General features: G+C 37.1%; 1 protein-coding gene across 15 annotated transcripts in view; it reads left to right on the top strand.

Moving 5' to 3' along the window:
- Dmd (dystrophin) overlaps nucleotides 1-16,421 on the top strand; it is a 2,209,767-nt gene that overhangs the window by 2,165,937 nt on the left and 27,409 nt on the right. For all 15 annotated transcript variants that reach the window (XM_028881805.2, XM_037198928.1, XM_037198927.1 and 12 more), the window contains 2 exons: nucleotides 14,624-14,867; nucleotides 15,696-15,819. In XM_028881805.2, the coding sequence (XP_028737638.1) occupies nucleotides 14,624-14,867; nucleotides 15,696-15,819 (368 nt within the window). The remainder of the gene's footprint in view (nucleotides 1-14,623; nucleotides 14,868-15,695; nucleotides 15,820-16,421) is intronic.

Consider the following 16,421-nt stretch of genomic DNA (forward strand, 5'->3'; position numbering starts at 1 on the left):
AGCAACAAGGTCAATGATGAATTCTGTCTGAGAGACTGGAGAGATTTCTGCAAAGGGAGTGTACGGTTAATGACTACAACCTAGGCTACGACAGGGAAAGTATGAATTTTCCTGACTGATAGAACTATGAATTCCACAGCATGGAATGAGGAAAATAAGCGTAGTGGAATGGAAGGTGGAGACATTCTACAAAGGACTTTGTAAGTCATATTAAGGGATTTGGCTTTTATTCTATATGCAATTGATCAGCAAAGGCATGGTTGGTTTGTTGGTTTTCGTTTGGTTTTTGCTTTTGAGGAAAGGAAGATAGAAAGCATTATAGTGGCAAACAGAGAGCTACAGTCACTGAGAATCACAGGACTATACAGGAACAGTGTGCAGAAAGACGACCTGGCTCTGCCTGAGGGATGTGAAGAAGGGACAACAAAGTTGGAAGACCACCTAACGAAGGAAGCCAGGGAAGAAGGTGAAAGGAAGAATTGGGGATACAGAGTTTTTAAATTAGGGAAATAGATGTGTTAAAAGAAAGTAACATTGCACATAGGAAAACTTCTATCCACAAAGGGCCAGAAGATAGAAATAGTGTATCTGGTCTACTAAATTCTCGTTATTCAAGGACATTTATATAAATGTGCTCATTTTCCAAAAGGGCATATTTTGAAAAGTTATAACAGTCAGATTCCTGTGGTGTGGATGAGCATACTGGGGATGACCTTGATTGACCTTGATTCCTTTGGAACTTCCCTGTATTCAGGGAGGTAAGAAGAAACATTTTTGCAAACTCTTGATATTTGATGAAGGACATGTGGGATATGCTAAGGAAACATTGTAATTTTCCTGGATATTGATAACAAAAATGAATGGCTGTCCTTTGAATGCTTGCTGTGAACAGGACCCATTATGAGTTCATGTACTATTTTATTCAATCCTTATAACCCTGTATCCAAAAGAGTTGGTATATAGACTGTAAAAGATACTGCATACAGCTACCACACGGATTCATAGTCTGATGTTTCAGAACTATGAACCAGCGCTATACTAGGTATAATTATTGGCTAGTGTACTCACCAGCATTTAATATGAAAGACCAAGGGAAACCCTATGTGGCTTTTGATAATTGTGGGAAGACTACCTTTAAGGAAAAGACATGGGTCATAGTTCTCCAGGAATAAAACTTACTATAGCTCAAAATGTGTTCTAGAGCATGTCTTTGAGAAACTTTAAGGAAACGTATTCCAAGGACAGATAAGCTTTTGTTTAAGGGAATTGTTGTTACATTAATGTTCGCGTTGAGGACAGAAGGGAAAGCACCTGCTTAATTAGGTTGAACTCAATACTGCCCTTTCTTACTTGACCTCAAACTCAATTGTGATGCTATATGGAACACACCTTGATAAAGAAATTCAAGTGTGTAATAACCCAAGCAAAGGGAGGGACAGTTAGCTTTCTATTGTAAGTTTTGAAGTCTAGCCTTTGTCTTTTCTGAGGAGATTGGAGAAAATAATTACCACAGGAGCCTGCACAGAAAGCCTGGATATGTGCAAGTCCTGAGGCAATTAGTTGCTATATAAACCCTGAGTGCTCAATGATGAGTTCATAAAATGCAAAAGAGCATGTGAAATTATCACCAGGAGATATAGAAAATTCTTTGCACCCTTTTTTAAGACTGCTGTCAGGAATAATCTCGACTTTCAGTTAAACCACAAACAAAAGATTTCACCAATACTTTGGTACAATGGACTTACTATTATGAACTTCATACCTGTTCAGTGGTTGGATTTTAAAAGGTGTTGGCCAAGGAAGGCAACTTTGTTTCTGTCACCAGAATAGTGAAAAAAAATGTTTTAAGTGTTTACATGTAATGGTCTCTTTTCGTTTCACATATCTACTGGGTTATGATTTTAACATGTGTAGTCAACACAGTGGAAGATGTTTTTCTGTCCCTTTACCTTATAACAGAAATGCGAATGTGGCTTTAAAGTAACATGTAAGTATGAATTGATGGGATGTGTGGCTATTATATGGTCCTATGTGATGCTACATCAGGAAGCTAGTCCTCTTCCTGGCACTGAAATTTTAAAAACGAATGCTCAGTATATCCACTATGTGTGGCTTGGTGATGAGCTAGTTCCAATTAATAGCCAGTGCCTAATGGAATCACCAGGGAGAATGTTGAAAGAATAGGACTGGAGTCTTACAAGAAGTCTTCATTGAGGGGCAGTGAGCTTTAGAGGAAGGTCACAGTTTAGAGGACATAGAAGCCTGTGGAGAAAGGACTCTTTCTAGGAAGAGGGTGTATATAAAAAGAACACCTTGGACCTCCTGGTCTGCTAGAAGTGGCTTCCTGATTTGTGTCTCTTACACAGCTGAGTGGATCCTGGAAATGGCTAACTTCATCCATTTTGTATTTTTGTCTTAATAATTCAAAGGTAACCTTCTGTGTCTGCAAATAGTCGGTTGCCATAAAGCACCACTCTGTCTGCTGTAGTTGTAGGATATAAGCAAATAATTTCATATATGTTCCTTTTCCTATAATAGCCTAGTAAACCAGGGTACTAATTTTAAAAGTAAATAAGCTGTGTAGTTTTAGCTTTAGCAGTGAGCTTGATTGCCAGTCATTTTGTAGACAATACCCCACACTCTCAAATCTGAGCTCTTCAAAGGGATGGGATAGTGTTTCACATGGCCCTGACTCCTGAGTTCTAAGTACATACATGTGTTATGTAAATGAGTGGAGGGTTCGTAATTTGAGCTGTTTCAGAAACAAGCTGTCTTCATTGTATTTTTCCTTATTTCTGTTATGCTTTCTACTGTTTCTTTAATATGTCTCTTTAGGTTGTGTTTCAATTGGAATGAAAACATCTCAGTTTAGGTTAACCTAGACTTGACCATTTTTAGGATTATTTGGGGCCTTTTTAAGAAACATACATATCATGTGAAATTTTGGGGTATCTGTACAAGTAATTCTACAGGCATATGTGCACCAGAGGTTACGTGTTGAGTCCTCCACATTAGGAAAAAAGATTAAAAGATGACTGTTTCCACTGTGAATTTATCTTTAGTGTTCTGAAAGATAAAATTTGAGACGCAGAACTTCATTTTCATGAGAGTATCTTGATATATACTTTCCATTTCATCTAATCCGCTCTACTAATTTATATAATTCACCAGTTGGTTGAATAACCTCAAGAGTTGTGCAGTTGCCATGACACCTTAAATTTTAGAAATTTTTCATCATCGCAGAGAGACACCCACTACTCATTTTGTCTCAGTTCGCCTTTGTCCTGTGACCAGTCCCCAGCAACAGACTGTTTAGTCCATGCTCTTTTGCGATGGTCTTTCACTTAGCATGATATTATAAGGAGATATCTATGTTATATCATGCTATGGTACTTCATTTTTAATGCTGGCTAGCCTTCAATTGTATGGGCATATCTCATTTTTTATATCTATTCACCAGTTGGAAATTTGGGTTGTTTTGACTTACTGGCTACTGTGTACAACTACAGGGACTTATTTTGAAAAATGATGTCTTAGTTTCTGTCCTTGGAATACAAGGGAACATGGTTTCAAATATGACATGAGTGTTTAACAGTACATTCCAGGAAGTAAGAAATAGGCAATCAGGTTGAATTTATTGGGAAAACATAAGGCCTGGTACACAGGAGAGACTCCAGCTGGAACACTCAAATCTTTAAGTTATTATGACTCTCTTAGAGGTTATTGAGCTTTTTGCTGACCATAGATAGTGAAACTTTGATATTTTCCTGTATTTGTCTGAAAATTGAAACACACCTTTCCCAATGGTACTATTCCTAGGCACTTGACTAACTCACCTCCAGTCTTAGTTGGCCTTTTGGTTACAGAAGAATAGGCAATACCATGTTTGTCTGGAGTTTCCTTTACCAGCCTTATTTCCACATAATGTGTCTAGGATTTCTTATGACTTCTTTTCTTTTGTTGAACTGATGGTAAACACATTTCTCCTATGGACAATAACGAGTATAATAGACAATGATATCTATAGTACCTAATCATGAATTTTTGAAGAATTTGAGTCAGTAAAGAGAGAAAGTAAAGCCAGTTAGTACTGTCAAGTTCTTTTCTGTTTTTGGTTTTGGTATTTTTTTTCTATTTGAACAAGATATAGATAAATGTGCCAGTTGCATACTCAGAAAATACAGCACATCTACATACATTAACCCAGTCAACTTGACATAAACACTTTATTCTAACAGTAATCTATGGCTATAATCTGACAATTTTGTTACACACCTACTATATTTCATCAAACCCAAGGAGTTCTCAATATAATGCTTTTAACTCAGTAACTTCATTTTTCTCAAGTGCTCATCCCTGATAAACTTTACTAAAGCACAGATGGTGGGAAATGCATAATAATTGCAAAGTTTGGGGGTAGTAACTGCAACATATACAGCAGGCAAATTTAGGAGGCTAAATCACTTTCCTAGCACTATATATTTACATTTCCTCCCAAGCTCATTACATTTTCATAGATTGCTTTCATTTCAGACTCTCTAAGTACTATTTTCTGATAGGAGTTTTCAGCACATCTGAGATTTCAAATAACAAAACCACAAAACAGGGGGGGGGAGAAAGAGAGAGACACACAGAGAGGAGAATATCAGAATAACAGCAGCTGCAACAATAATAATGGTAACCAACATTTGTGGAATACACAGGTGAGCTAAACTTGGTTCTAAGAGTGATTTACATACAGACTATAGACCACTCATACTGGCTCTGCAACCCTCATAATGAGATTAGTGCTTAAGTCAGTCGCTTAATTTCAGCAGGGAGTAAATCAAGGTCCTTTTAGACTCCAAGATTATCTCTCAAATCCTGCTTTAATTCCCTCCCCTGCCAAGGGTGGTGAAAGGCAACAGAAAGGCGAGGTGTCCAAAAGTTATATTGTTCAGATTTTCCCCTGATGTTTTTTTTTCCTTCATTACATGCTTTGACATCTATTTTTAAATGTATATATCATTGAAAATGATGCATTATTCTAAAATCCCAGTAAGAATTAAATTTCTTATATAAGATCTTTACAAGTAGTAAATTTCACTTGGAAAGGGATTGGAATTAAGAACTCTGATTTCTTTAAAGGGGAGACCCTGTTAAGTAAAAAAGGATTAGAAATGAGCCTGGGGATGTCTTCCCATTTTTACTGTTTTGCTCAAGGCATGTCTAAAATATGCACACTCTTATTTCCTACTACATGAGAGTCTCCCTAATTAACATTGGTAAGGCCAAGTCATATGAATATCTTCTTCTGCTTAGTCTAGGGGCAATTTTGACTTGGTGCTTTATAAAGTACTTTGATATAGCTTTAAATAGTTGAATTATGATTGAAAGGTTTATGCAGTTTCCAGTTTTCAAATGCATCACTCTGGCAGAATATTGTATCTTTTTTTAAAAAAGGAACTACTAATTCACTAGGTGTATAGTGACTCTTACTGTTTTATATGATTTGTTACATTTGCTTCAATAAAGATTTTGGTGGATATGGTTTCATTGCTTTTAATATTGTATCCTTTTACATATATACTACATATAGACCCTATGTGTGCTTAGATTTATAAACGGTATAATATAAAAAACTGCTTAAGTATACATTCATCACTGGAAAATTACCTTTATTTCACTTATATAATTATATACCTATATAATTACTCTTAGTAGGGAAATTCTATTTAAAGAGTAGATGACTTATGTTAAATAGAAATTGCAAAGGACTGTTGTGGTTTTTTATCATATGTGCTAGTTAGCATTGCCATAGAGATACTTGTAAACCATTGCTAAAAAGGCCAAGTGCTTTCACATTTCCAGCTAGTAGAGGTGAGGCAATAAGACATGCCAATTTGATTCATCTTTTCTGTCCATTAGGTATTTAGGAAATTTGTTAAAATGTAAATTTGTATCTGGGAAACCATGTTTGTACACTTTATGACAAAATTAATCAGGTACAACTGTGTAGTTGTAGTGTGGCAGGTTGTTTTAGCTCTGTAGAGAATAAGAAATTAATAATGGATGGGAAACTTTTTTTTAGCATGACTGGCTACAAGAAGAAATTGTAGTGACAGAGCCTTGTGCAATGAATTTGAATTAGTGTTCTTTGGGGAGCTACCAGAGAAATACAATTTACAAGATAATCAAGAATGTAAATAGATTCTCTGCGGAGTTATTGTCTGATCCCTGACATATATTCATCTGTATCAAAATTACTCCATGGCTTCATCCTAACAATTAGAGAATCAGTAGGGGTGAGATGTACAGCATGAAGAAACTGTTATGTATCAGTTAGCAATATAAATTAGTGAGCAACTATTAAAATGAGTAGATTGTGTACTTGTGCTAAAGCATTAAAAGAATTCACCCTGGGAGCCAGCACATGTCTATAACCCTAACACTTAGAGGTAGAGGGAGCAGAGTCAGAAGTTTCAGGCCAGTTGGTAATGTACAGCAAAACATTGTCTCAAAAAGAAAAATCCTCTTACCTTAGAACAGTAGTTATATAGTAGTGTCTTATCAGTCATTTTTAGTGATGACCTACTGTACATGCCTTATAAATATTTTATTTAAAAAAATCCAGAGACTGGAATGATGGTTCAGTGATTAAGAGGACTGAGTTCAATTCTCAACACCAATATCAAATGACTTACTACTACCTCTCACTTAACTCCAAGGGATCAAATGTTGTTTTCTGACCTCCACAGGAGCCTGTACTCATGTACATATAGCCCCTCCCCCATAATTAAAAATAAAATAAATCTTAAAGAATTTTAGCATTATAGTATACTTTAAAAGTATATAAATATTTTTAACTATGAGAACATGATATATTGAGCTAAGGACCTTTGTTACCCAACCACTAGCAAAAATAGAACCTAACAACCCTGTGACTATGACTTTATTTATTCTAAAGCATTTGGTAATCCAGACATTGTGGCACATACTTCTAATGCCGAAGACCACGAGTTCCAGGTCAGCCTGGACTGCACATCCAGCTCTCAGTAAGCCTAAACTGCATTACAAAGCCTTATTGTAAAACTAAAACAAAGCAAAGCAAAGCCTAAAACAAAAACATCACTTAATTAAACTCATCTCCATGAGGCTGGAGAGATGGCTCAGGGGTTATGGACACTGGTTGCTCTTCTAGAGGACCTGGGTTCAATTCTCAGTGCCCACATGGTGGCTTACAATCATCTGTAACTCCAGTTCCATGGCATCCAATGCCCTCTTCTGGCCCCTATGTACACCAGACATGCCCATGGTATATAGGTATATATATAGGCAAATACTCATACACATAAATTGAATGTTTTTTAAAAGTCATTTCCAATTCAACCACCTCATATGCGTTAGCACTTCTTGATAAATCTCCTGAACATTTATAAATAAATTAAAAGAGAATTTAGACATAAACAATTTTGCATTTTATTTAGTTGTTAGCCAAGAGACCTACTTTGGTTGAGGGGCTAGCCTGGGCTATGACATGAATTCTAAGGCAGCCATAGCTACAAAAGTGAGATCTTGTAAAAAACAAAACAAAACAAAACAAAAACTGTCCTTGAGCCATGTATAACTTCAGAACTCTTGGCACAGCAAAATATGTTACCTCAAAGCCCCAGGGTGGTTAACCATACAATCAAGTTGCTTACTGAGCTAAGAGCTGTTGTATGTTTATCGAATTTTTATTTAGTGGAAGAATACTTGATTGACTCATGTCACCTTGGAGTAGTGAATACTGAGGGAACCCTGACTATATATCTGCAAAATTTGTATGTCCTAGTCTCTGATTAAGATGAGGTTAGCTCTTGTATTAAAGAATATGCCTTTGTCCCACCATTTATCTAGTGGCAGTTAATATATGAAATGAAAAATAGAAAGACATAGCTGGACTTTAAAACTAGATAAATATCTCTGTGGACCAGAAATGACAAGAAAAGCTAAGCAAATAGTGGAGAGTAATAAGTGAGATGAATTTGTGGTCTTCTGGCTCCTGATATCATAAAACTATTTAAAATTCTCTTTACAAAGTGGGAACCCAGAGCCAAGATTACTGTTTGAAATCAGGGCCCCCCACCAAATACACCAACATATGGATATACATGCACACTTGTACTTGAACATGGACGTTTTGATTGCTGTAATGAACTACAACTTAAATGCAGCCATGAGCCTAATGCATAGACCATGGGACAGTAGAAAAGGGAGTAGGGAGGTGAACAGCACAGCCTTGAAAGCAGTGTCTGCAACAATCTACCTACTGCCTGGTGGTGAGATGTGTGTTGTCTTTGTATCATTCAGTATAGATGCCAAGTGAAGATCTGGTTGTAGACTGAAATGGTGAATGGGAGTATCCAAAAAAACATGAGAGAGAGAGAGAGAGAGAGAGAGAGAGAGAGAGAGAGAGAGAGAGAGAGAGAGAGAGAGAGAGAGAGTTTAGAAGAAGACAACATAAAGAAAAACCTAGACACATCTTTTTCAAGCATGCCTTCAAGCCAGAGTCCAAACAAAGAAACTCGTATACTAACTAACAAAAAGAGAGGCTTGTGTACAACTGGAACCCAGGATCAGTACACTAATGAATATGTCACTAGAAGAGGTAGTCTTGTTTTTCTTGCATGTATATAAGTGTTCCAAATGCATGCCTGGTGGCCATGGAGGCCAAAAGAGAATGTTGGATCCCCTGAAAGTGGGATTAAGAGCAGTTGTTAACCATCATGTGGGCGCTAGGAAACAAATCTGGGTCTCCTGCAACAGCAATCAGTGCTCATAACCACTGAACCATCTCTCTAGCCTCAGAAGTAGTGTGTGTGTGTGTGTGTGTGTGTGTGTGTGTGTGTGTGTGTGTGTGTGTGTGTGTGTGTGTGTAACTTGCAAGGGAGGAAAAGGAAGATTGTTGCTGTGGAATGAGCCCTTCTGAACACATCTTCAGTTTCCTAGAAACATTTAACTGATGGCTTGATAAATGCTCACAAATTGGACTTAATTAATGTGGACAAGTATATACATCTGGTTCAGACCCAGAGGGACAGTGTATCTTGCTGAAAGAAAGTAAACTTAACTTCCAGGAAGCATGTACCACTGTTTTACCAAAGTAGATTGCTATAAAACACACTTCACAGACAGCTCTTGAAGATTGATTGCAATAGGGTCTCAGTCAGTACAGACTGATGATTCCATTCTTATAAATAAAAAAGATCAAACACTGATTTCCTGCATGACTTTAGCTAATTTCCTGAAAAGTTTGTGCTATTTGGTACAAGGTAAATTTAAAACAATAACCAAGCGTATATTAGATCTTGTTTCTGTCTTGTGGAATCCAGCCTTTTGACACTGAATTTTTAGGAAATTATGGCATCTCCTATTCTAATTTGGAGCACAAAACATTTCCCTAATGCTCAAACTCATTCATGAGATTAATTTACTGTCTCATACCATTCAGTGGAAAACCTCCTGCTTATTCACAGCTTGCATCTTTTTATCTTGCCTGATGAAATAATATCTATGAACAGCTGAAATCTTTCATCTTATTTGCTAGTTTTTGTAAGCAGAAGAAATTATCAAGAGTCTCCTCAGTCAAATGCAGAGTATCCTCATTTGTAATTGTATTTTCAGGAAATCCTACAGCATTGGAATATTTCTATGCTATAATATTGTCTGTATTCCTTCAAATGGCAATTGAGTATAGCCAAACTAAGTGCAATAGTTATAAAGGAAAAAAATCAATAACAGTCTAAGTCTTTATACATACAGTTATATAAATCCTCAAAGAAGTAGGTTATAATAGATTCAAAAGGAGAAACAAGCCATTGTATTTCAACATTGCTCTAAGAAATTGATTAGCTCAATAGAATCAGAAATGTAGTAAACTTACAATGTAAACAAAAGTAATGTACTTTATGAATACATACTATCTTTTACAAAGGAACATACATACCTTTTTTGCTGTTGTTTCAAGACAGGACTTCTCTGTGTAACAACCCAGGCTGTCCTGGAATTCACTTTATAGACCAGACTGGCCTCAAACTCACAGAGATATGCCTTCCTTTGCCTCCTGAGTACTGTGATTAAAGGTGTGCACCACCATACCTGGCCTCATAATGCATTTTTAAGTACACATTTAAAAAGTGGTTATGAACTAGAGTTGGATTATATTTGGATTAGTATCATACAGTTATTCTCTGAATAAAATGAAACTGAATTGGAAAGTATACTAAAATGATTAGTAAAGTGGTTAGAAATATAAAAACTACCTCTAAATTTGAATAAGCAACTGAATTAAAGTTTTATATACAAATGTACATATATGTAATTTTGATATACAGAATGGAAAATGTATCTCAAATGTGCTTATTAAAAATAGTAAAAATAAAAAGTAAGCATTATTGTGGCCCACATCTATAATCCAGGCACTAGGAGGAAAAAACAAGAGGATCTCTGTGAATTTGAGACTCTTAAGAGAATTCCAGTCCAGCTAGGGCTACATAGTGAAACCCTGTCTCAAACAACAGCAACAAAATGTGTAAAAAAATCAACAAGAAAAAAAGTGAAATAAACAATACTGTGGGTATAAAATATTGTAGATATAAAACAATAATGAGGAGCTTTACCCCACTGCGGTGTGTGAAAACTCAATTATATGAACACAGTTCTTCCCAGTTTAATATCTAAATTCAATATAATTCAAACCCAAAAATATGATCATGGATTTTCATGAAATATGAAAATTTGATACTAAAATCATACAGAAGATCAAAGAGATTAGAATAACCTAGATAATTTTGAGGAAGAATGGAGGGGAAATGTGAAGCCCTTCCGAACAGCAATTGATGGGAAGCTGTGCTAATCAGTGGAATGGAGTAGACAGCGCAGACCCGCAGCTGTCTATTGATGGACACTTGATGTAGAGCAGTGGCAATGGCAGAGTCAAACACAGTGAGTGGAGTTGCCGTAATGTTTATCAAGGGGAGGAAAGTCAAATCAGATCAGGTGTTCACCTACACATAAAAATGGTAAAAAGTTATATATTTTTAAAGAGCATGCTGTTTATTTTGTGTGTGTGCTGGGGGTACATGTTGCAGCAGCACATACCCGGAGCTCGGAAGACAAATTGTAGAGGTTGGTTCCCTCTACTATTTGACTTCCACTGGTTGAATTCAGGCCTGTTAAGCTATCTCTGTGAACCATGTTTTTTATCTATAATTTTAACTTTTATTGCAAATGAATTGCTTATACAATATATTCTGATCAGAGTTTCTCTAACCCCAAATCCTCCCAGATCCTCCCCACCCACCCAAACCCACACCCTTTCTTTCTCTCATTAGAAAACAAACAGGCAACTAAACACAGACACAGACACAGACACAGACACACACACACACACACACACACACACCAGAATAGGGCAAAACAAACGCACAAGCAGGAAAAAAAAAAAAAAAAACAAAGGAAAAGCACAAGAAACACATACAGACACAGATACAAACACATCCACATACACACAAATTCCATAAAAACACAAAATCAGAAACCATAACATATAAGCAAAAGATCTGTGAGGTTAAAAAAAAAATCCCAAATAAAGCATTCTGAGACAAAAACCTTAAAAAAATACCATTGAGTTCGTTTTGTGTTACACACCTACCCCTGGGCATTGGGCCTGCCTTTAAGTGTGGTTTATAATACCCAGTGCCACTCCATTGGAAAAAATGAGGTTTTTTTCCTTTGTGAACTGTTGTCAATTGGAGATAGCTCCTGGGCTAGGAATTTGTGTCCACTTCCTTCCTCAGTGCTAGACCTTGCTCAGTGCTAGACCCCATCTGGCTTAGACTGTGAAGGCCCTGGGGATGCTGCCACAGTCTCTGGGAGTTCATATGTGTGTTAGTACTGCTGTATCTGGAAGGCACTGTTTCGTTGGTGTCTTCTATTCCCACCAACTCTTACAATCTTCCTGCTTCCTCCTCCACAAAGCTTCCTGAGCTCTTGGGAGAGGGATTTGATGACAATATCCCATTTAAGATTGGGTATTCCAAAGTCTCTTACTTGGTGCACATTGTCTAGTTGTCTCAATATTTGTTCCCATGTACTGGCAAAAGGAGGCTTCTCTGGTGATGGCTGAGTAAGACACTGCTCTACTGATTTAGAAAATATCATTAAGAGTCATTTTATTGCTACTTTCCCTTAGCAGAAAAAAATGTATTTCATTTTCTCATAGGTGCATGGTCTATTTAGTCTTAGGTTCTTGGCCACTTGAGCAGTATCAGGAATGGGTTCCATCTTATGGAATGAGCCTTAAATCATATCAAATAGTGGTTGGATACTCCCATAACTTCTGCGCCATTATTACATCAGTGTATCATGCAGGCAGGTCACTTTTGTCAATCAAAGAGTTTATAGTTGGGTTGGCGTTTACCTCGTTTTCCATCTCAAGACAGGGTTTCTCTGTGAAACAATTCTGGCTGTCCTGGACTTCGTTTTTATAGACCAGGCTGGCCTCAAACTCACAGAGATCCACCTACCTCTGTCTCCTGAGTGCTGGGATTAAAGGCGAGCACTACCACTGCCAGGCTCGGCGTTTACCTTTCTAGTTTGGTAGCATGCAGAGTACCTTTCAGTACCATGAACAATAGGGGTGAAGGCTCTAGGCAGACACCAGTTTGATTCCACTATGTTTAACGAATTATGTAGGTGTTGTCATCAGCAATAGGTCCTGGCTCACAATCTTAAGTTTTAGAATGTAACTGTAAGGAACATTATCTTAAAACAACAACTGTGAAGAAATATGTTGAAATGTATTTTTTTATACTATAGAATGTTCACAAAATTAACTGTACACCAAGATATGGCAAGATGGGCTAGAAAGATGGCTCAGCAGTTAAGAGCATTTGTTTTTGCAGAGGACCCAAGGTGAGCTATTAATACCTGCATGGTGGCTCACAATCATCCAAGAGATACAATACCCTACTTTGACTTCTGCAGGCACCAGGCATGCCTATGGTATATATAATAAGTAAATCGAAAAAATATCATTGCAGGAACTAATGTGTCCTATACATATTAACTTTCAAAGAATAGGCATCTATACTCTATCAAAACTTTAATAAGGAAAAACAATTCACCCAGAAGTCAGATCCTGCCTACAAAGCCTCAAAGCCTGCCCATGTTGACCTAATACCTACAGCCAGGCATTCCCCTTCCTAAAGGTTCCCAAACAGCACCAGCAGCTGAGTACCAAGTGTTCAAACACATGCATATGGGAGACATTTCACGTTTTAATTTCAACTGCCAGTTATGGCAGAAGTTCAACTCATCAGTGATCAGAAGTGTGAAGATTAAAATGCAGCCATCAGCTGGTCCAAAATGTGAATGTCTGCTAACACCAAGTTTTCTATAAGAACGTGGCAAATGGGAAGCTCCACTCACTAGTGCTGAAAGAACAAATTGATAAAACCATTTAGGAAAGTACTTCGGCGATATATGAAGATATTACAAGAACCCCCAAAATCCCACATCAAGATGTATTTTATAGAATCCTTTAACCCAATGTCCAAAGAGACTGCTATAAGGAAATTCATGGTTTGTAATAGTGGAAAACTGAAAACTTGGACATATTCAAGCAACAAGAAAAAACCTTATAGCAGTAAAATAACGAATTATTATGTACCAACATGGATACAGCTGCAAAAAATGATGTTGAAGGCAAAAAGCAACTCAAAATGGTATGTATATTCTTCAGCATAAAGTTCTTAAATGTAAGATTTAAGAACATGCAAAGTAGTGATGCTAGACTGAATTACATGTAGTGACTACTTTTTTTCTAAGTAGAGAACAGGCAATAATAGCATCTTAATTTCAAGGTAACACATGACTACATGCATGGTATAGATGGACATAGGATTCAGTATGGCATTATCTCCTTAGCAGTGATGCTGTGGAGAGAATAGTATGGGGCTGATAAGGTACATTGGGGTAGTTTCAGCTTTGCCTGCTAGATTTAATTTCTTAAAATAGAAATTGGAATGTACAGGACCCTGGATTCTATAACAGCATAACATGCATGCATGCATGCAAAAATTAAAAAAAAATCCCCTAAAACCAAAAAGGTTTTGCAGAAATTATGGCAGGTGTTAAAATTATTAAAGCAGTGTGATGAATGCATGAACTATTCTTTGTGAGTGTGTGTGTGTGTGTGTGTGTGTGTTTGGATATTTCTGTTGACACTTTGATTTTTTTTTAAAGAAAATTGAAGTCTGAATTGAGGCATAAAATTTTAATTTCACATTATAAAGAAATACTTACAAAATGATTAAGTCTTCTGCTGCTTACTTATCTGAACATAGTACCCGTGAGACTATTAGTGTGACATAAAAACTGAAAAACATCTCTCCTCACACACCAGTCGAAAGCTTCCAGTTTTATTTTGTTCCTTTAGCGTCGGTAAGATCATCATCATATAAACCATTCATTAGTGCCTGTCTCTTGCTTGTTCTTGTTCAGTGGTGATCAGATTCATCTGTATGCCAGCTATATGAAAGCTGGTGATGGTATTAATTTTTCTTCCTTTCTTTTCTTTCTTAACCTCTGATATATATAGGAATCTGCAAGCAGAATATGATCGTCTGAAGCAGCAGCATGAGCATAAAGGCCTGTCCCCACTGCCATCTCCTCCTGAGATGATGCCCACCTCTCCCCAGAGTCCCAGGGATGCTGAGCTCATTGCTGAGGCCAAGCTACTGCGTCAACACAAGGGACGCCTGGAAGCCAGGATGCAAATCCTGGAAGACCACAATAAGCAGCTGGAGTCTCAGTTACATAGACTGAGACAGCTCCTGGAGCAAGTAAGGCCACCACCTCTCTAATACTGGCTAGTTACAGACTTTCCCTTCCCTCTTTTAAATAAAACTCAGAGACAGAACTCACATGCTTGTTTTTAAACTTTAAAGTACTTTTCAATATTTATTTGGCATCATTCTATCTTCCAATATGTTTTCGGTTTTGGTTTTGTTTTCTGTTCATTTGTTTTTACCAATTGGAAATGCATCTTATGAGAAGTACGAGAAGATTTCCGTTCATCCTCTGTAAATGAAATTTTGACTGTTTAAAATGAAATTCTCTTCTTTGAAATTAGTTATATTTTGTGGTATGCCTTTGGTTTTTTTTTCCTTCTCCAAATCCCTAACACATAATTTAAAGATTTATACCTCCACTGGGAACATAGAAGGATACAGATACAGCATTAAAACAGAGCCTATCCAGCCAGACTCCAGATTTCCTGAGCATTTAAAATTTTAAAATAATGTTCTTTGTATTGTGGTACTAATATTTCTCAAGAATATAAACACTCCATTACCTTTTGGGGTTTTATATTGGCTCTGTTCTCACTTGGCTTTCTCAATCTTTCAGCCTCTTAATTTGGTGACATATCTTGTCCTACCATATCTACATTTTTTTAAGTGGACACAGTTCAAATGCAAATACATATCCATGGATCGTATCAACAATAAAATATCTCACATTCCCCAATTTCTAGGAGGTTTTTAAGTAGGGATGGTAATAATGTCTGAGTCCTAGGTGTCTATAATATTCCTATTTTTTGACTATGGTGTTCTTATAGTTTTATTGAGTTTATTATGAAAAATAACACTTTTTTATGTTGCATACTTTAGCCCCAGGCTGAGGCCAAGGTGAATGGCACCACGGTGTCCTCTCCTTCTACGTCTCTGCAGAGGTCAGACAGCAGTCAGCCTATGCTGCTCCGCGTGGTTGGCAGTCAAACTTCAGAGTCTATGGGTAAGTAGCAGCTAGTTCCAGAATGAGTTATTCTTAGTGTCTAAGAAAATTAAAATTTCTGTTACCAGTGCAAATCATCAAGTAAATTTTCTAACACCAGTGTCACACACACCTAAGAAGCCAACTTCCCACTTACTCCAGACAAAGCAGAGTGGTACTATAGCTCTTGACAAGGCAAGGCTTGATGGCCAGTTGATATTTATAAAGGATTCCAAAAGTTGGAGTAGAGACCAAATCTATCCTGAAGAAGGAGTAGTATAAATGAAGGTATAAAGGTAAGAGGCTTGGGCCAATGGCAAGAAGCAGCAGTACTGTGATTCACTAAATGGAAAGATAACACTTCCAACAACAGGTAGAGAGAAGTCAGTCTGCAGAGGAATGATAGAGTCACATTAAAGGGGTGCTTAAGTCATTTCATTTCAGGGAGCTTCTGAAAATCACATCACTGGTGAGAATATCTGAAAAGAAAGTTCCTAAAGGATATATTCTGAAACATGAAGCTGCCCAAAGGAAAACTACTAGATGGATACACCAGTTAGGGAGTATTTGTTCAGGCCCAAGATATTTGAGTTCCGAGGGTCCACATTTGAGAGAAATGGAAG

This window comes from Peromyscus leucopus, chromosome X, assembly GCF_004664715.2.
Source record: "Peromyscus leucopus breed LL Stock chromosome X, UCI_PerLeu_2.1, whole genome shotgun sequence".
In the NCBI taxonomy this organism is placed as follows: Eukaryota; Metazoa; Chordata; class Mammalia; order Rodentia; family Cricetidae; genus Peromyscus; species Peromyscus leucopus.